Here is a 21,717-nt window from a genome sequence, read left to right on the forward strand (position 1 = left end):
GTACAGATTTGTACACTTCACCACTGTAATTCTTCTGCTATTCCATACTTTAAACTTGTCCTTTTTTCATTTTAGCTGTTTTAACAGGAAACAACGTTGGCTTCTAGACAACCTGCATACATATAAATATCTACATTTAAGCTTTAAAATGAAAATAAATTATAAAAACAAACTCCTTTCCAATTTACAAAATTTTCCCTGTTCCTACATACTGTACAATACATTCAACAATCATCTCATTTTGAGATTTATGAAGAAAATACTGATGCTTTACACTAAAACCTAACTCACCCTCCTCTGCCTACTTCTAGTACCATTTGCAAATAAATATATTTAACACTGTAGTTAATTTCATTGTTTTGCAGCATACCAAAAAAATTAGTAGTGCAACTTTCTATCCTTCCTTTATACTCCTTTCCATTGTGTTTCTTAATATACTAGAAAAATGCTACATAAGCAAAAGCACATTCAGTCATGTATGTTGCTCATTTGGAAACCAGTAACAACCTATAAACCTAATCTATATTGAAAATGCACTAACAGATAAAAAGCAATGCAAGTCAAAAGAATAAATACGAAAAATAGACCTAAAAAACTGTATTTTGTCAGTACTGCAATGTATTTAACCATTCTTTATCATGTTTTAGGGTATTTTAAAATGTTTTAATATTTAAGAAATTCATTGCAGAACTGTTTGTATTATCCCTTTGTAAAGAATATGAGAGCTTCACATCTGTTCTTTGTCAGTCAAAAGAAGAAAGGAAGCTTTAAGGTAGCTTTAAGGTTTCCCTTGGCAGACTGTCTCAAAGTAAAGACTTAATTCACAAGTACTGTGCTGGAATCGCCTTCAACATTGTATCAGTTTTAATGGAAAGAGATGGCTGTCAGCTGCAGTGACCATCACAGTATCAGAGCCCTTGAAGTGCTGTTGGTAGCAGTGTATGTGCTCAGATATCTTCTTGCTTGTTCTGTCATGATAAGCTGGTCTTCTGTTTTTCCGTAAACAACTGCTTCCCATTCACAATTTGACTGCATAAAATAAAATTCAGTTAAAAACATTCTTTTAACTAAATACTTGAGCAATTTTCGTACAACCTTCCAGAGTAATAATAAATTATCAAAGTCTAGCAATACTATATTTTACTGAGGATTTAGTTCTACAATACTAAAACCTGTGACAAAGCTCCCCCTCCACCCCTTAATCCAGCTCCCCAGCAGTGTGTCTGTGTTATGCTTTAAATTCTAACACACAAAATGAAAAATGCTCTTAAAAAGAGACTAGTTCAACAATTGATACATAAAAGGGAAGTTAATTAAGTCATCTTCTCCTTGGATATCTTCCCCTTTAAATGTGCTAGGTTCAACAGGCAGAAAAATACATTATTGAAAGCTGTCTGGGGACACCAAGGAAGGCAAAATGGTTTGGCAGCTGAAAAAGAATGCTGTGAAGGACTTCACTGAACCAAAGTGGCAGCTGTGGAAAAACGGTCAGATGCTTTGGGAATATATTAGAAATGGCAAAGGAATTAGGAATAAAAATAATGAATGGAAGAATACTCGAGCCACCAATCCTGCTTCTTCCATGAAGAAATCTTGCATGTTTACATAATTTATTGAATCTCAAGCTGATTTGTAGCAGCTCTAAATTGGATCTGACACAAGCAGACTGTAGCATAATGACAAATGCAAGATTCTCTCCCTCCCACATTGAGTTAGATGCACAGAGAAAATTAGCCATTTGAGGTTCTCTATAAATTTAGCAGGAGTCGATTCATGGGAGGGACTCATAGTTAGAGAGGCCACTAAACTGAGTGGGAATTTCTCAGAGGAAAGAGCAAAAAGAGAAAGATGGTTCAGTGAGAATATTTGTGAGTATAGTATGACTAAGCTTCCCTTTTAAGTATTAAGGGCATAGTGCTGGGCCAGATGTATTCGCCTTTGCTGCAATTCACAGCAGGTAATTCTTTTTTTGGAATACCGCACTTAAATGAGGTTTGTTCTTTCTTCTCATAAGAAAGGATCAGAAAGTAATACTGTTATCTCTGTATTTAAACACACATCATCATAAAAGTAATTAAGTGGGACATGGAAGATCAGGCTCCAGGTGGCCTGCCTTTTTTTAAAAAAAAAATAAAAATACAGAGCTGTAGAGATTCTGAGAAGACACAAAAACTTCATACATTAACTCTCTATGGTGCAAACTGGAACAAGTACCAAGTCAGGTCAAAGAGAATCTCTCCCTAAAACTGGTGGTCAAGACATAAGCAGCAAAAAAATAGGTTCTGCAGGTTCAACAGTATGGAAAATATACAGATGTACAAGAACAGACATGTTACAAGAAAAAATACCAAACAGAACCTGTGGATGAACTCTGCTTAATGAATCCCACTGGGCTTACTATGAAGTAAACACCAGCAAAATTTGAGAAACTTAGGTGCTACAGAGGTTTTGTCTGCACCAAGTCAAGTTTTCTTACTGCTAGGCTTGGGTACCCAAACCTAGGTCTACCCTATCCTGATTGGTTTTTCTCACATTTAAATCTTAGAGGCCACTCATGAAACATCACGGTTGTATTTAAAGAACTTATCTATGAATAAACACTTTGTGGACAAATGACCAACTTACAAGAAATAAGGATCATGGAAACACTGATCAACACTAGATCACTGAATTGAACAATTCTAGACAGTATAAGACAGAAACCACAAGAAAATTCTTTCTTAACCTCCTAACAAAACTAAGAGAATTCTTTGCATCCAGACCTGAAGAGCTTTCTCCATTTTGACATTTTTTGAAGCACATGCATTCAGTTTCTTCTTAATTACTGCATTTGCTTTGTTTGCTGGATTTGTATCCTGGTTTTCTGATGTCAGGTTACATCTGTTGTCATGTATTTCCAACAATGGTATCATTAATAAAGATGTGGTGTATGCATTTTCTGACTATTGACAAAAAAAGAGGGTAGGGAACAGGAATAACAATTAGTATTTAATTAAAAAAAAAAAAAAAAAGTCTTCAATTACTGAGATCAGAGAAGCAACAAAAGTAAACAAAGCAATTACTATCAGAAAGACCTAGGAAAGAATCTGAAAATAAAAAAGTAATGAACAGTATATGAAGAACTAGCCTGGTCTATGCTGGGGTTCATAGTCAATACTGAGCACAGTAAAACAAGTAGCTGCTAGCATGATTTAGGCATTACTGAGTAGAGTTTCTTTCATATAAAGCCACACTACAGCTAATTACATTTTGATAAGAACAAGAGTTGATAAAGTGGTAACTACAGAACAGTTTTCAAGAAAAGAGCTTGTAATTAATTTCTAGTACAATCCTTGTGAAAGTAAGCACAAGGAGACTGGAGTAAAAAAAATTAAGAGCACATCAATATCAGGGGGAGGAACTGCTTTAAGAACTGAAATAAGCACTGGATTGATCATTCCAGAAGAGTTTTATATGCTGATACCTATGGAAATGAAAATAAACGAATCCGGATTCACTACAGCAAAGCAGAAGAAAGGTATATGGCAATTTTAGAGAGTGAAATTAGATGAGAGTAACAGTGGCCTATGTACTTGTTTGCTTACAAAAACATCCACTAAACTGCATTAAACTACCTTTACATATTTATTCTACCTCAGACCTTACTCTCAACTTACCATCACATGGACACACAATTTCTACTTAAGGATTGGTGCATTTTCATTTTTAAATCAGATACTACCACTATCTCTTGCTAAGAGCGAGTGTTCTTGTTGCACCTGCATCCCTTATTAAAATAGAGGAAAAGCTTTTTTTTTTTTTTCCCCAGTTCACTACCTTTAATATGCCACAACATCATAGTGCATCTTGGGTTTAGCTTTATAACCGGAACGCCAGTGATGGACAATACACCATGTCATAACAAGACATTACTAAGAGAACACCGGGCATTTTGTTTCTGTTTGGAATGGCTGCAGCAGTGCTGCTCCTCACAAGACAGTGATGTTCTTGGGGAATTTCCACTAGGTGGCAGAGCACCTAACACCCAGCAGACAGACGAGGCTTGGCACAGAGTCTACGAGGCATTTAAGAAGGGAATTTAGAAGACCAGCTACAATAATCAGAAAGGGATATGACTTAAGCATCTGTTCTTTTTAAGGACTTTGGCTCCTACCTCTTGAATATAGCTTTATACCTGATCAAGAGTCACAGACATTTACTCTTTCAGAATTAATCACATGCATACGTTAATTTAAGAACTAGATTAGAATAAAGTTTTCCTACATACTAAAGATTAATCTATTCAACCACTCAACTGGAAAAATATTGGGCTATGTTTTAAAGGATTGAGGGACCAAAACGGCCCCATGTCTGAACTTTCATCTTGGTTGTTGAGGCAGAAGCATTCAAATTCCTTCAGGCAGAGGAAGCCCACAAACCTCAACTTCTACATGCTTGATATTTCTTAAAGTATTCCCCTACTACATGAAGTAGAAAAAGAAAAAACATGCTGCCTAACGTGCAATTACGTATCTTCAGAACATGTCTGCTAGAGTGCCAAGCATGCAAAACACAGGGGCAAATGCCATCTCCCCGGTGCATTACAGAGAGCGTCAGTGTGCCATATATGCTTAAGTTCATAGGTAACCAGCATGGAAGCAGCCTCACTCTAACAGCAAATATGCAAAGCATCCACATTACTTTACCAGTCCTGCTCTAAAGGCCTGAAAGGAACAAGTACTTAAAGTAGTATTTCAAACTAAAGATGATTTTCACTTTCTAGATTTATTAATCTAGCCCCAATCCAAACACTTTATTTTAGTTGATAAAGTGAAAGATACTCAGTTCTCTATTAATATTGCTGCCAGTGATGCTCTTCAGTAGTTTACTACTTACCTGTACATCTAAACTATTATCTCCTGTGAAGAGCTGGGCACCAACCTCTTCCTTCTCCCATGGATCTAGGACCAGTGACTTTCTGACTTTTTTAACAGAGTTGTGCTACAATAAACATTTTGCAGAGAAAAAATGTAAATTTTTATTTAAAAGCAGTTCTCTCCAATCTGAAATTATTATTGTAATGTTACCTCCTGCTTGCAGCTTTTATACCCAGTGTCATCTTCCTCTTTGAGAAATATATCTGTTCCAGTTTCCTCTTTCAAAACTTCCCTAATGTCTTCCTCCAAGAAGGCAAGTGGTTGTGACTAAGTTAATTAAAATTGGAGAAGAAAATACAGGAAGTCTATTACTTGCCAGTTTTTACCATATTCTACTTTCAGCTAATGTGTGCCGGAAAAGAGATACTGTAAAATATAGCAACCGATAAAATTATTTAAAGCTACTGAAGATGAAAATTTCAATGCCATGCAGATCTTTTAATTCATTTTACTCCACATTATTTCTAGCCATATAAAACATATACATGCATACAGTGCCTCAGAAAATGCAAGGTAGCATTGAAGAAGACATGCAAACTACTTGTTTGCATTTATTAGCAATGGTTTTCCATAGACAAAATGGAAAATACTTCATATATAGTTATACTAAACACATATATGTATATATATACACATGCATACAAACATACTAAAAAAATGTACTATAAAAGTATGACTGTTGTTGGGAAAGGAATTTATATCAATCTTAACACAAATCTTTGAATAAGACATTGATAGTCCTAAGTACAGTACAGAATTTCACAGAAGCCATACAGATGGCTCCTTTGTGTACCAACAGGAGAAGAATTCCCTTAAGCCCTCAAAATTTGATTTTGAACAGGAGGTTAATAGTGGACAGAAACAGGAATGCCAAACCACTCCATTTGCATAGTTAGAGACTGTGAATCTATAGGGTAACACAGATGGTGCCAAGCCCTGTGGCAAAGTCTGAGGTACCTTCTGTGTTCGCAGAAAAGAAGTAGTCAATATATATTGGCTGGAATTTTTTCAGAACTTGAAAAGCATATGTCTACTGAATTCCAAAAGTTATTATGCATTAGCATACCTTAGCTAGGCTAGGAAGAGAGCAAAAATTGAATTCATTTGGAACAAACAAACAAACAAAAAGTAACATTATCCATAGTCAACCAAAAAAAAGGCCTTCTGTGACAGGCAGAAGAACCAGAGGAATCATGAATTGCTATATTAAGATTTTCATTTTTAGGATGAAGAAAATTGTACATTTCACTCAAGTAAGCCCATAGGAAGCATAAAACACTTCCAAACATCTTCCCATAAAAAAAAAATTTCAGAATACTAGCATGCTGTGGTAAACATTTAGTTTCAGTCCTAGCACTGTAGAAGAATCAAAACTAGAAAACAACTCCGCTCTTACATAGTCCAGAAGATTCAAAGATAATGCAATTTTTCAAGTCAAATGTGAAAGTTGCTACAAATAATAAAGTTGTCACATTTATTTGCACCAGTTTGCTCTTACTAGATGATCCAGTTGTAGGACCTACACCCATTCACTCTCTCTCACTTACAATTTCTCTTTTGAAAAAACAGAATTCTACCTTGTAAAAGATACAGTGTTAGCAAGGCTACACAAGTTTAAAACTCACAAATGTAGAACCAATGCATTTAAGATTACTATGGATCAAATAAATATATGTACCAAACACCATTCAAAAAGACAATGCCTCCATACTACACTGAAGGATACTAGTCTTACATACAAAATCTGAAAAGTACATTCTAGCTGTTCTCTAGTATAAGATGGGAAGTCACTGAAACAACAGCATTGTTAGAAAATTATTTCTGAGACCATGCTGAGGCTTATAATAGCTCAAAAACAAGAGAGCATTTAGACAAAGAAGAAAATAAACAATGTCACCACATACCGTAAATTTGAGGGGACCATACTTTTTTTCCTGAGCAGCCAAAGCGTTTTTAAAAGGAGTTGGCGTCCTTGGTGTTGAACCCAAAAGGGATCTTCTGATTGTGGGAGTTCTAAAACTATTCAAGCATAGAAAAGTGTTCATACATGGATTTTAATATTTTACTTTATCAAAAGTAATGTAATAAAATGAGTCTAAGAAACATTTTTAAATACCTTAATTTACACAATACATATCACCACCATGAATCTGAAAGTATTAAGATCACCATAACATTACCCCAGGTATATTAAACTTTAATTGGATTTTGTTCAGTACTTTTAAAAGGAAAGCATTTTAACTGAGGACAAGTCACTTTCTGTTAAGTTAAAAACAGGAAGCCAATTTGTTTGTAGACAAGTATTTAAGTGTTAGGGGTTTTAAAACGCATCCCACAGTATGCATACAGGTAGATTTATTTCTCAATGTTTAGAAAAATTTGCTTTTATTTGAGCAACACCATCAGATATTTATGAAATGTAATAACCCTACCCCACATTTTCTTTTTGATCTTTTGGTGTCATTTCTTTGTGTAGAGGAGTTGTAATAAGAACTTTCTGCCCACAGATTGGAGTCGATGTAAATGCAGGATTTTCAAGGTTAAATTGTTCACTTCCAGAGCAAGTGTTGAAAAACTAAGCACAAGAGAAAAAAAAAAACCAAAAAAACACCTAAGCAACCTTAAAGGACAAAACTTCACTGTGCTGAGCAGTAAAAAAAAATTACAGGAATATAGCTGATGGGCTTTTAATGACAAGCCCCAATAAACTATCTTTGACTTGCACTCCATAATATTTGTGATATTTATCTCTGAAACCTTGATTTTCTCCTTAAAATCCCTACTGCTTAATTAGGTCACAGAGACAATAGGTCTTTCAACAATTATTTGCATGAGAAAGTGTGAGCTGAGACATAAGTTGCTGCCACCCCACTGCCTACCCCCCCCGCCAGTGAGTCTTCAAAATAAAGGAAATAGGTTATTTAACAATTCTTTTTTTTTTAATATATATCTACTCTTATGCAGATGTTTTAAGACATTTTTGGACATATCTGTCTAGGCTACAGTGTATGACTAGGGAAGAAAGTACTTGCAATTTATAATCCAACTACTGCAGTCTTCATAGTTTAGCCATATTTAAAAATAAACTCACCTGTGATGGAGAAAATGGTAGTGTTTTCACCGGTGTATGCTTTAGTGCAACATTGATGGCATCATTACACAAGCCATCATTCAGTTCATTAACTGGTGATTGCCCAACACGCAATCTCTTTTTCTTTCTTAGGATAGCAGGCGGAGTACTGAATTTATTTAAGTTCGGGGTTGCTGGAAAAACTGCTTCATCCTCGCCACTGATGCTACTGTGTTTTTTGCCATCAAGCACAACGCTGACATTATACTGACACTCAGATGCCCCTTCATTGTGTTGAATCCGCATTAGTTTTACTGGAGCTGGCTTGACAGGAGATGCAACTGCCTCTGAAAGCTCAAAACTGGTGACATCACTCCATGCTACAGGATCCTGTGAGGCAAGACGTAAAACACTCAAACACTAGTAGGCTTATCCAAGATTATTTCACAATGTCCAAGCCAATCTAACAGCTCTCTACCTCTAAAAGCCATATACTGAATTACTCTCCCTGTATCTTCCACACAATCCTAAAATGCTGAATATTTTAAAAAACAATTCTTTTAAAACAGGTAATAAAAGAAATCCCTCAATACAGGTGAAACTACAGACAAGTATAGCATAAGGTAACTTCAAGAGTATTTTATACATAATGGAGAAGTTGATGTTCCTAAATAAAATTTTTTTTAGAATAAATACAGACTTACAGATTCAATAAGCTCTAGTGTCTCTGCAAATTCTGGAATGGTTTGTAGAGATGATAACATTGTATTTGCTTCCACGGCCAAATACTTAGGGGGTGAATTCTGCTGAACAGATGTGCCGTGGGTCTCATCCATGCTGTAGAAGTCACTTGTTTGTTCCCCAAGGCTATTTAGTGTATTAGACACACAATCTTCCATGACAAAACTTCCAGACCAACAAGGTATGTTTCCAGCTTGCTAAAAAGTATGAAGAAACATGTTAATCCTATTTAACTTACAAGTTGAAAAGAGTCTATTATGTGACCACAGGGAGGAAAAACATAAGGTAGTTATGTGGAAAGACTAAGCATAACTATTATTTTTTGCTTTTTCAAACACTAATTATCTGTTTGCATTAACGCAGTTAGTCTTCTCCTTACATTAACATACTCATCATTCTCAGATTGTGTGAGATTTTTATCTTACCTCTCATTCATATCTTATACATGCTTATAACTTAGGTAATTATGGGTTGCACTGGAAGCTATCTCTTATGCAAGTTTCCTGTGTTCCTGAACATCAGTATATTACGGTCATCTTCACTACAGAACACAGGTACATTTTAAGATTAGAAACTGTTTCTAGAATGTGAATACTTCTTGTTTGATCTGATTTTTTTAAACACAGATTCTGCACTGAGAACTTACTCAACTTCTAAATGGTTATCCCATTTTAGTACACTGCTTAGTACTTAAGAAACAGATTTTGATTTTCCCTGGAAATCTAGAAGCAAAGCAGATTCCACTAGACGAGCAGAATGTCGCACTGTTTCAAGAGAATGCGAGGAATAGCTCCACCACATTAAACTGGAAGTTCACCTGTAATCTAAGTTAGTGATCGATATGGTTAGGTGTCTGATGTTGTTCACAGCCCTCTGTCCCTGAGGAAATAAATGACTGTCATCTGCAAGTTTCCCCCATTCCACTGAAGTACACATAAATTTTGTGCTGTGCAAATCTATACACTGTTTATTGGGTCCAGTTGTGGCTATTAAGTATTGCAAGCACTCACACAGAAGTTTGATAAAAGTATAATCTACAGGATATTTTGAAATCAAGTAAGGCAAAACTATGTATTTTTCAGCTTTCTCTGTTGAACAGATGATCAACATTGCTGATCTGTAATACTGAACAGCAGTGATATCAACAAATGTTTTACCTCTTGAAAAGGACTAAAATCCTGGGTCTTAGGAACAATTGCCAAATTGCAGATCACATTTCTGCTGTCTTCAAAGTTTAGAAAACTGCACTAAAAATTATTTGCCTCAATTCTAATACACAGACTTTGTTTCACAACCCAACTGCCATAGGTTTGATTTTAGAATGGCTGGTGAAAAACCACTACACAAAACCAAACATCCATTACTAAACTGTTGAGGATTAATCTTAGTAAAGCATATTCAAATATTTACAGAAATTTACAGTCCTTACAGAAGACACTCGTTTTCTTCTGATTTCATTCTCTGCTGACATAAGTAATAATTCAAGTTCCTTTATTTTCTTTTCTTTATCAGGATCATCATCAATAAATGACTCCTGAAAAATTTAAGAAAGAAGTCATTACTATTTTCCACCTCCACCATCCCTCCACAGAAAAGATTCTACATTAAAACACAGCTACATTTTTAAGAGAAATCCACACATAGCGGAAACAGCTATTCGAGAGGTATCGTATTTTGTAATACAGTAGCCACTTGCAAGCAAAACAACTCCAGCAATTACCAGGAGGTGGATCTGATTTTAAAGTGATATACAAGCTAGTATTTTAACATGTTTCTAATATGGCCTGTAAATGCTCAGTATGCTATAGCACTTTGTAACCAAAAGTCACTCAGTTCTATCTTCAACAGAAGCAACAACATTGGCACCTTGGTAGATGTGTTTATGTTTTCATGTACTTTCTAGAAATTTGAGTTATTTATCCTCACTAAGTGTGCAAAAAAGTGATTCAAATCAGCATTTGTTGACAGAGTATCCAACACAAGCAATCCTATCACTACTGTCAGAAAATTAACTAATTGGCTTGGGATGGTTGGTTTGTTTTTAACCTCCTTACAACTTTCTATTATTGCTATAAATATAGGTATTCGTTTTAAAGTTGTTCAATACTTCAGCATTTAGAATGCTGCAAAAGAGCATCTTCAGCTGACTGACAGAAGTTTATCAGTCAGAAAAAAACAAAAGCTATTGAGAACAAAAAAGCATGGCCATAAGTGTAAGTCACAGGAAGTTATCTGAACTGTGTCTTTCAGATAGGATTATATTTATTACATATATAAAAGTAGTAAAATATTGTCTTTAAATCCCTCAGAAGCCGGGTAATACTAGCAGGTCATAATTTTAACCTAAAGATTTAACTGGCAATGTTTTAAGCCATACTTCTGTCAGAAATAAGCACAACCATTGTGTTTCTGAGATGTAGAAAGGTAACTCCTTTTTTTCCTGCCTAGAACTACCAATTAAGCTAGCAAACCTACTTACAGAGGAACACTTACATAAATTTAGGTGAATGACAAAGACTTAAAGACATTTTGAAGTTATAGGTTTTTAAACTCTTCATTTTACAACCTAATACACAAGACATTCTCTTCATTTACAATGCCCTTTAACAATTTACCTGAACTAAGTTGGAAGAGGCTGAAGCATGTTCTAGACAGCTGCCTTCTGGTGAGGCATACTGGTATGCTGGAATCTAAAAAGACATAAAGAACTTTACAAACCCTAAAGAAAAAGAGGCTATAAAATTACCTCTAGGTTATTGTACATCAATTATTTATTATGGTTTACAAATCCTAAGTTACCATAAAATCACAAAAATACTGAACAGATATTGATTCTTTCAATTTCTCACTCCAAACCAAATAAATTATTTGAAACTTAGAGATACTAATTATTCTGGATTTTGAACTTACATGTGTCTGAACAGGTATATAAAATTGATTCTGAGTGTGCAAGTGTTCCATGGTCAGACAAGGTTGGGGCTGAAGTTTGGATGAACTAGTTCTTTCAGACTTTATAACATCTTGTAAATATCCTTCCTGTTCCACCTTTCTTCGCATTGTTGAATTCCAGTGATTTTTAATTGAATTATCAGTCCTAAAATGAAAGTGTACAACAGTGACTGGTTTCCATATCTCAAAGTTTAATATATAGCATAATTTACAGGGTTTGTACAGTAGGTCAATCCAAAGCCATAAATCCAGAAAGCTCCAGCAGCTTGGACTGAGACTTCTATTATGAGTGGGATTTTGGCACAATCACTAGGAAAGCTACGCTTTTCAAAACTTTCTTCTACTGAACTTCAAGTCTGTAGGAAATTAAAATTAGCAAAAGAGAAAGCCTCTGTTCTATTATCATGAGTGAAAACCTTTTTTCTTGCCATACTTGGAACAACCATGTGTTCTCTGTCGCTACATTATTTACCCTCTCCTACAAATCTGCAGAACATGAAGCTAAGGCAATCACCCTCTGTCCCACAGCATAAGGGCACTGTGGCTAGTGTTTGCCACTGGAACACATCTCTTATAAAAAAATTACAGCCTGCACTCCCAGCTCCGAGTTCTATGTGCAGCTTCACAGAAGAACATCCCACTACTTCTTGGTGCCATTGATCTTGTATGGGGAAAACAGGTATGGCAGAAGACCAATACCTATTATCACTCCCCTTGGAAAGAAAATGCCTGGAGTTTTACAAGCAGGCTGAAACCACTTTTAACACTAGACAAATTAAGGCAAGAGTAGAGTATGAATACACTACAATCTAAAATACTAGCAATATTATTACTAGCCTTAGAGAGGGGTACACAAAATTAAAAATGCTTTAAGCTCAACTGTAAGTATTCCTCTTCTTCATCCCACTAGTATTAGCCTCTTTACTAATCTTATAGGCCTGGGAACCAACCTTTAGCCAAGATAGTCTCATCTTGGATTTATTTGCAACAAATAAGGTAGTGAATTAGGAATGCTTCTGTCCTTAGAAACTCATCTTCTCTCTCTGAAATTCTATTAAGATGCAATCCATTCCTTGCCATTCCTCCTCCTGTGATTCACAGACTGTGTATTTAATCAAAATGTAAGATTTTGAAACACACAGTTTAAGGAAGAAATTACTGTAAGGGTAATGAGGCACTGGAACAAGTTGCCCAGAAAAGCCATGGATGCTGCCCCCCCACCCCAGAAATGTTCAAAGCCAGATTGAACAAGGCTTTGAGCAACCTGGTCTAGTGGAAGGTGTCCCTGCCTGTGGCAGAAAGGTTGGAACTAGATGATCTTTAAAGTCCTCTCCAACCCAAACCACTCTGATTCTATGATCTCTAAGGACTCATTCTCCCAGTGTAACAAGTGCTGAAATTTCTTAGGCACAGCTAGACAGTCACCTCCTGAACACACAGACTGAATTCAGAGAGGGACAGCTTAACATGGAGTTTCAATTAACAGTACAAGGTAAAAAATTTATTTCAAACTCTTTATACACTATAATTTTGTTTTTCACAAGCATATAAGTTGGCAAACACACTTGAAACAAAGACAAGGAGAACAACGCGTACAATTCATTCTTAACTTAGAGACTACATAGTAACCAAGTAGCTTTGCAATGCATGACTGCTAAGCCTTGACTTTTGAAGGTTACTAAGATTTTCAAGTGGAAGTGTTCCTCAAAAAATAAATTAAAAAAAATAATTTATAGTCTTAAACCAAAGAGAAAGTCACCCCCAAATGCATATTAATGAAGGCACTTTGATATCAAGTCATAGGATGTTAAGGCATTCTTCCACGATTACTTGCAGTTACTCTCTTCAGCTCTACTACAGTTTTTTCTAAGTGATCAGGAAGATTTTTGAAGGAACCTGCAGAGCGTTAGAGGGATTTTTATTGGTTTTATAGCTTGTTAAGAATACATAATCAAATGCAAAAGATCTTAAAAAAAAAAAATCAGTATCTATCAAGATAAAGGTGTTGTGACGTAAGTTTCAACAGATGCTCTCTGACTAACAAATACATTGGAAAAGATTTGTACAATGACTGCTTTCGGTATTCCAATATTTAACACAAATAGAGTTGAAAAGCACCTTCCAGGAAGTAGTTTTGCTATTTCAGCCCATCGGTTTCCCAAACGCTTGTGAGCTTCATAGATTATTCTGTCCTCTTCTTCTGTCCATGAAGACTTTTTTACCTCAGGATTGAGATGGTTATGCCATCTCTCTCTGCATTGCTTGCCTATTCTTCCTTTCAGGTGTTTTGCGATTAGAGACCAGCGCTTTGGACCGTACTTCTGAACTAATTCAATAACCTGGAACACAGACAAAAGCACGTTATAATTGCAGTACCTAACATTCCGAATCAAAGACTGAGAACACTGATGACATTTTAGAATAGGATCATAAATCAACTTGATAAGATACTAGGCCTAAGGAGGCAAATAGTGACTTGGGGTTTTAAAAATTAATTTTCAAGAAATCAAAAAATTGCTTATAAACTCCAAATTCACTGTGTTTAGAATGTAAGTATATACTGATGAAAACATTCATTTGGAAGTTTTCTTTCTGTCACCCATTGCATAAGCTGACATTAGGAAAGACCAAAAGGAAGCGGGTAAAGACGCTTGATCTGACTTTTTTCAACAACATATATACGAAAAAAACCCCACACTTCTACTCCCAACCTCCATGCCATTTCTATGTGTTTTTACACTGTAGAACCTTTTTCTTAAAAGACTGACGAGAACTGTAAAAAAATAGGTTAGGAAGACCATATTCATAAGTTGACAAATACTAGTTTTAAACATCTTAAACCAGTTTTAAACAGTGGAAATAAGCAATCAACGTGAAATACCATACGTAAAAGCTATATATGCACCTCCCTACAGAGCAGTCTAGGTTTTGCAGCCAAAAAGCTACAGTGTGGATTAAGAGGGGTTGAGAAAAGGAGTCTAAAACACCACTACTAGCTTCTTTAACAGTAGAGTATGAAATAATTTCCCATATTTCCAACCCCTTTAAGTCTGGTGATTTTGAGGAACAAAAGATGTAAATGAGACCTTTGATATTTAGTGCTGTAAAGAGATCTCCTCTGCTTTGTAAGCTAGAGTAGTTCAGCTAGCAATCTGAGCAAAGGGGAATGAAACACTTGAGCAGACCAGACATTCCATCTACTTAAGAACAGCTGCATTTTTTTTCTTCTCACACAGTACAATGAAATGTAATTATCTATGTCACAAGATGCAACAGTCACCATCTTTGTGGGGATGAAACCTAAGAAAAAGTACACAATCTTAGCAGTCATATGTCAATTTTATTACAGTAAAAGAGTACAGTATCTATTAGTTTTTATTACCCTCTGATCTTCTTCTTTAGTCCAGGGACCTTTAATCAGTTCTGGGTTTAGTACCTTCTGCCATCGATGCTGGCACTGAAAATCTGAACGATTCTGAAATAGTTTTAGAAGACAGTGTAGCTGTTAAACTCTTGAATACATAAAACTAAATATTAGCTAGCCAGAATTATTAGCTTATTTTAAATTAAAACTTATTCAGACCTTTGTTCTAAGTAAAATAGTTACATTCTCCCTTATTATTTCTTCTTCCATTTGCTTATAAAATATCATCTCCAGAAAAAAAACAGCCTTGCATAAGGTTCTAATCTAATTACTTCGATGTTCTTGATAATCAAATTCAGAACTTACTCTTCTTTAAAGAAAAACTTAGAATTATTTTTGTCCTCATTACTCCACACCTTCTCTGAACTTTATGTGATTGACATGCTTTTGACATTATCTATAACCTATATAAGGAAAGAAATTTTTAAAGGAAATATTTTTGCATTCAAAGAAAAAAGTTTATTCTTTTATAAGTCTCAAATATATTCTCAGCTCTTTACTAGAGTGTTAAGGAAAACAGATTTATATCAAGTTTAGCTAGCACATACTAATTAAACAACATTGCTTTTTCTGCTCAGGACAGATGGTGCTTTTCTGTAGCTTCACTAAGGATCTTTTGAAATATTGTTCCCAGTTATGAAAGAGAAGCAAGCTTTCACTTAGCCTCCTAAAAACTGTCTGTAGGAAAGTTTGGGACTCTCAACATTGGTCCAGTCCTTAGAAAAATGCAGATAAGAGCCTGTCCCAGCACAGCATACTAGCGCGTTCTTTATAACACTAGGACACAACAATTTACTCTGTTCAGCACAAACTGCTGGATATCAAGCACCAATTTCAAGGTTTTGCTGGGCTTGTCTACCAAGTAAAGGTCTTGCCACACTAAGATGGAGTTAAACAAGAAGCAGTCTTCAAAGACCAGAAGAAACACCTAAAACACTGTTACATCTAAAATTATATTGATCACAGTACCTTCAAGTTAATTATAACTAAACACTGGATGATTAAAAGCACACTAGAGTTTGTTATAAAACATCTTAATTTCCTGGTGGAGATAAGCTGTAAAGACAAACTCAATACAGAATAGCTGCTCCCGTTTTTGATGAAAGAAAAATTTTGAAATCGTGGCCTTTTAGTGTTTTCACCTTCTAGACATTTCCAAAACTAAGACATATCTGGGAGAGAAGAGCAAAACAAATGATGGGATGAAACCATAAAATCATTTCAGGTCTGCCTCAGCTGCAATAAACTGAAAGAGAATACAAGCTGTGCTCCCTCTCTTGAGAGTCACCTTTAAGCCACCTTAGCTTTTTCAGGCAGACTAGAGGGGAAGGTTTACTTGTGCCCAGCACAACAATGAAGTGGGGTTTGAAAACATGACAGTGTGAGTGCCTTTACATGGTCGAACTCAAGTTGTTTTTTCTAGCAAAAGGCCATCAGTAACAAGGTAAGTGCTAATTATACCAGCCTCTATTATTTGGCTTTGTAATTTGAACACTGCAATAGGTCACCCAGAGAGGCTGTGGCATGTCCATACATGAAGATATTCAAAACCCAACTGGATGCTGTCTTGGGCAGCCTGCTCCAGCTGACCTTGTTTGAGCAGGGGGCTCGGACTAGATGATCTTGAGAGGTTCCTTCCAACACCAACAGTTCTGCAATGGGCAACCTGATCCTTCATACATGTTTCCCATGATAGCTAAGGAGCATTTCTTCAACCTCACTTGGGCCCAGTGGAACAACAGCTTTCTGTCTCTAGAAGCGTTTGTTTTTAGCTGGAGAACTTTTTATTAAACTGTTAAATCTGTGAAATGCAACTCCATACTACACCTGCAGATTAATATCACCAAACAGTGTATTTTTAAACAGTTTAATGTAAAAGCTTTTTGATAGTATCTCTCCTTGCCATTCACTCAGTTCAGTGTATTTTGGAAGGGGATGATGTATATATAAGGAATAGTGATTTGCTTATGCACTGCTTAATTTTGGAAGTTTTGAGTTCATTCTCCGATATCTGTACTTTGTCATCTGGGAAAAAAAGAAAAATCAGAAGCACCACAGTTGTACAAGTATGACAAGAACAATGAAAAGTTACAGCTGCTCAGCATTTAGAATTCAAGTTTATTTTTACCTAGTTACACGGGAATTTCATGCAACCACACCATCCCACTCAATACTATAAAAGCCACAAGGGCAGGGGGATGTAATTTTTGTATTTCTAATATTTGAATATTCCAATTTAATACCACTTCTAGGTAGTGATTTCAGCCTTAGATTCTAGCCATGTTTTTATAGTAGGCATTTTATAACATTTAATCATAAGGGAAACAAACATCATCGACTACAGTCATAGGCATTTTCTACCAGCGCAACTCATATAGCTGAGGAGTCATCTAATGTCTGAGCCAACAGCTCCTTTAATCATTCTACCTGACCATTGGAACAGAACAAGAAATTTTGAGTGTCAGGAGGAAGCTTCCAAGAAATCCACTAAGATTCCATTTGTAGCAACTGAAGATACCGAGTGGAAAGATTTACTTACGGGAAACAGATATCACTGTAAAAAACCCAAAACACAGCAAAAAGCCCCAAACACTAAAAGGAACCAAACCTACACCACTCCACCCTCCTTTTTCTAAGGTGTTCCTTTCAAGCAGTCTTTCAAATGCAACCCACTCTCCTAAGTGTTTCAGAAGCAACCTGCAAACTGTAGATGTAACCACCACAAGTGACATAACCAATAGGAAGCTGGAATATATTCCAGAATTAAAACAAATAGCAAGCATGGACAGAAGGCATTCATTATTTTTGATTATTTCAGACCATCACTTGACCCCCAGCCTGAGCTGCTAAGATTCTCCAAGGTCCGAGCTAGATCTCAAGTCCAATTTACAAAGATCTGTTAAAATATTTCTTGTTATATGTTTCTGATTTCTATTTAACCTCATTTCCAAACTAGACATACGACCAAAGTAAATAAATATTAGAAGGGAACTTAACTGAAACAGAGATTCAACTTACTTGTAGATGACTAGCAATGAAAGCCCAATCATCTGTACCATTTTGTTCCACCAACTTCTTTAGCCTTTCATCCTGTTAAGACATAACCTCAACCAATAAATGTTATGTGCCATCCCAATACAATACTGAATCATAACATATTTCATGTGTTACCAATACCATACAGGAATGAAACTAAAACCAAGAAAAGTATTACCTCATCACGTGTCCATTTCACCCTGTTACATATCTTCTTCAGACCTTTTTGCTGTGGTACTTCATAGTCATGATCCACATATTGAAGGTCATCATCTTCCTCCCTGCAAAGTACAACAGAAGAGTGAAAGAGATAGAGAGTTTAAAATAACTCTGAAAAACTTATTTTTTCTATCTACTTGTAGCTTTTTTCCAATCTGTACATACTGTTCTAAAATTACATATGGAATTTGTGTGAACATAAGATCTACCTCCAGCAGTGACCTATATTCACCTTGTCAAAGGAACAGAATTAATTTTAATTTCAAGGCCACACACTGAGATATAGATGGATAATTCATTCTAAGTCAAGACTTAAATTTGAAGCAAAAGATATTGTTTAAGATCATGTTTTTGCAACACATTTCTGAATCGTTATTTTACACAAATAGGCTTATAAGAAAGTGGTTTGTTAGTGCACAAAATACATACATGTTCCACCTCCATAACTCAAAAAGCGAAACACAAGGGTGCCAAATAATTTAGCGTCAGCTTGAGATTTTAAGTGTGCTCCTGCCTTGATTAAAAGCGTTGCCTCAACGTTACAGGAATTAGATACAAATCTCTGAAGACAGAAATATGCCAGCAGTAACTACCGTACCAGTGCTGACTCTCTTAAGTCAGAGGGGCAGGAAACCGGGCAACCTCTGTGACTCCATGTAGATCATACTCCATCTACTGGAGAAATGCACGCTTCACAGCCTTGATAAACAAAGCCTTACAAACGGGCAGCACAGGGAAATGTTTCATGGAAATATCACTTAAACTTGTATGTCAGTGACTCATGTTAGACAGCGTAAATTCAAACATATGTGGAAACCTAGGCCTAACAACAAGATGGGCCGTTCCTCTGCTTTAGTTATAGAAAAGACACAAAGAAGGGACTCCCTTCCAAATACACAGCTTTAATTAAAAGCAGTTTCACACTGAAATCTTAATTTTTCTCCATGTTACGATCAGCATAAAGCACGTTATAAATGTGAAATTCATGTTGAACACTAAATTTATTAGTTCTGCTCAGCCTTGAAAATCACTTCAATTTTTCAACCAAAGGTCAAAAAAATCCTTTCCCAGTAATGGAATTAACTTGTGCTGGTGTCCTAAGAACTGACTAGACAGCAGATATCTACGTTACTTTCCAGAACATGCAATTCACCCTCACAGCATGCTGATCAACCATTTAAATATATTTGCTATTTTCCATTAAGTATATTCTCTGTGGCTAAGAGAAATATATGGTCATTCAAGAAGAGCACTACTTACTTGAAAGCATTACTACAGGATAGTATGTACCCGACTCTTGCAGACCCCATGCATTTAACATTGCTCCTACAACCTGCACCATATCTGGATTTGCCCTACTTGGCTCCACGACACAGTAGAAACAGTAACTCGTAAACATATCAAAACTTTGTGGAGCCAGTGAAATACAAAGCAGTACGATTCTCTAAAGGTCAACAGCAAGTTCTTCACAGTACTTACCAAAATAGCTGCAAACACAATGATTGCAAGAGTTTTGCATTAAGTGGCTTAGGACTTAAGAAAACAGGATTTAAACTCAAAGGTAACTAAGAGTTTTCTCTTCCCCCTTCCACCTTCTTTTACTTGCCATCTCTTTTCCACAGATTCGACAAACTTCAAGAGTGTATCTCAGTATTATAAGGAGCATATCTTGGTGTTATAATCCTATTTCATACCAGGCAAACCATATAGTTTACTTATAACCAGAATCTGGCCTTGTGGTTAAGCCCTTTGTCAACTCAATCTCCTTACCCACCGCACAGCAAACTAGTTCAAGAAAAGAGTTTTCAGTTATGTGAAAAGTTGTGGGGATTTTAAAAAAAACAGGAACGCCTCCACGTACAGGGCAGTGACACTGGCACAGGTACTAGACAACATGGGGTCCCCACTGGCATCAGCAGTTAAAAACCCGCACCTGGAGACCTCCAGCGTGTGCCACAGCCAAGCCGGCACAGCCACCGGCCACCTCCATGCGCTTCACGGCCACGAGGGCCAACTGAGTGGGCACTAATCTCTCTCGCACCTTGATTCCATGTGCATAACTGCTTAGTCTTCAGTCTTGTTTAGACTAGTACACCAGTTTATAAATTAGATATACATGAGTGGTCAGGACTACTAACTTAAGTTTTCAATTAAAAATATTTTTGAAACACTTGGGGCTGTTACAGCTTATTTGACAATTCCTTTGCAGTTATGAAACTGTGCTAAAATACTGCACAGAAGTGGAACATGGTCACCAAATAAGCAATCTGGAACAATAAAGTAAGCATTTAATGAGTTCTGCACTGTCTTTGCAATTCTGGATTGAGAACCATTAAAGGAAAAAAAATTAAGCTTCCAACTGCAAGAGCCAAGAGCAGTTTAACAAAGTTAAACTTAATTTCATTTGATACAAAACAAATATACTTTCTCCTTGCTCCACACCTAGATTAACAATCTTGAAATCACCTTTATGTAAACTCATAACTACAGTGATTCAGTTTTGGAGATACCATCCCCACACACTGACACAGTATTCCTCCAGGGTTACTGATCTCTAACCAAACTTTCTTCTGCTATCCACAACCAGTTGTATTTTCAATTATGACATCAAAGCACTCCATAGCCGTGAGAAATAATAGGAGCTAAAGCTCTGCAAAGATTAAACTATTGTTAGCAATACCACTAATGAAAGTCTCTTAAACTACAAAATACAGATTAGGAGTAACACGAAACATTCTCTCTCTGAGCTGATTCTTGCAGGTAGCCGAGTACAGACAGCCCCAGCAGTTAGTCTCTGCAAGCAAAGACCCTTAATGAATCTTTGTTCCTTATACGAGAAACCCAAAGCATTGCTTTCTTGTTTTAGTTGCAGTTTTGCAGAAAAAGAGTATTAATTTATGAAGTCTTTTCACATCAGAGGAAAAAAGCAGAAGCAGTTTTAGTATCTGTAACTTTGAAGCCATCCCCAATTCCATATGAGAAGTATGGCAGTCATGGTAAACCCCAGATGCCACAGGTAACTCATGCATTAGTATTACTCACTGAGCATTCTTCCCTTCCCATTCCTAATCCTTCTTTATCACTTTCCAGAAAGTGATTTTCTATTAAGGACAATAAGTATCGCAATAAAACAGTTCTCCAAGACCCACCTTCTGAATACAAAGTACAGACACACCCATTTTCATATCAATAAAACAAAAGATGTATCAAAACCATCTGGGGCTGCTGCTGAAGCTCTTGCGGAAAACATTCTCTCTCAGGAAGATTTTGGGCTAGATTATGACATCTTCAATCACAGAACATGCCAAATCAGAGAAAGTAGGTGCACTTAAAATACTGGAAGAATCAGCAGGCCTGAACAT

The 21,717-nt window shown here is 36.2% G+C and overlaps 1 protein-coding gene across 1 annotated transcript; it reads right to left on the bottom strand.

Moving 5' to 3' along the window:
- Positions 1-552: 552 nt before the first annotated feature.
- Positions 553-21,717, bottom strand: MYBL1 (MYB proto-oncogene like 1). The gene is given in 17 exon segments (XM_026842590.1): positions 553-1,029; positions 2,763-2,942; positions 4,876-4,980; positions 5,067-5,183; positions 6,821-6,935; positions 7,349-7,491; positions 8,008-8,376; positions 8,691-8,924; positions 10,157-10,261; positions 11,343-11,417; positions 11,638-11,821; positions 13,795-14,015; positions 15,059-15,151; positions 18,119-18,190; positions 18,315-18,417; positions 21,505-21,606; positions 21,608-21,717. Coding segments are annotated over 17 exon segments (2,457 nt in total). The 3' UTR covers positions 553-900.

Source organism: Athene cunicularia (assembly GCF_003259725.1).
Source record: "Athene cunicularia isolate RWA chromosome 2 unlocalized genomic scaffold, athCun1 chr2_part1, whole genome shotgun sequence".
Taxonomy (NCBI): Eukaryota; Metazoa; Chordata; class Aves; order Strigiformes; family Strigidae; genus Athene; species Athene cunicularia.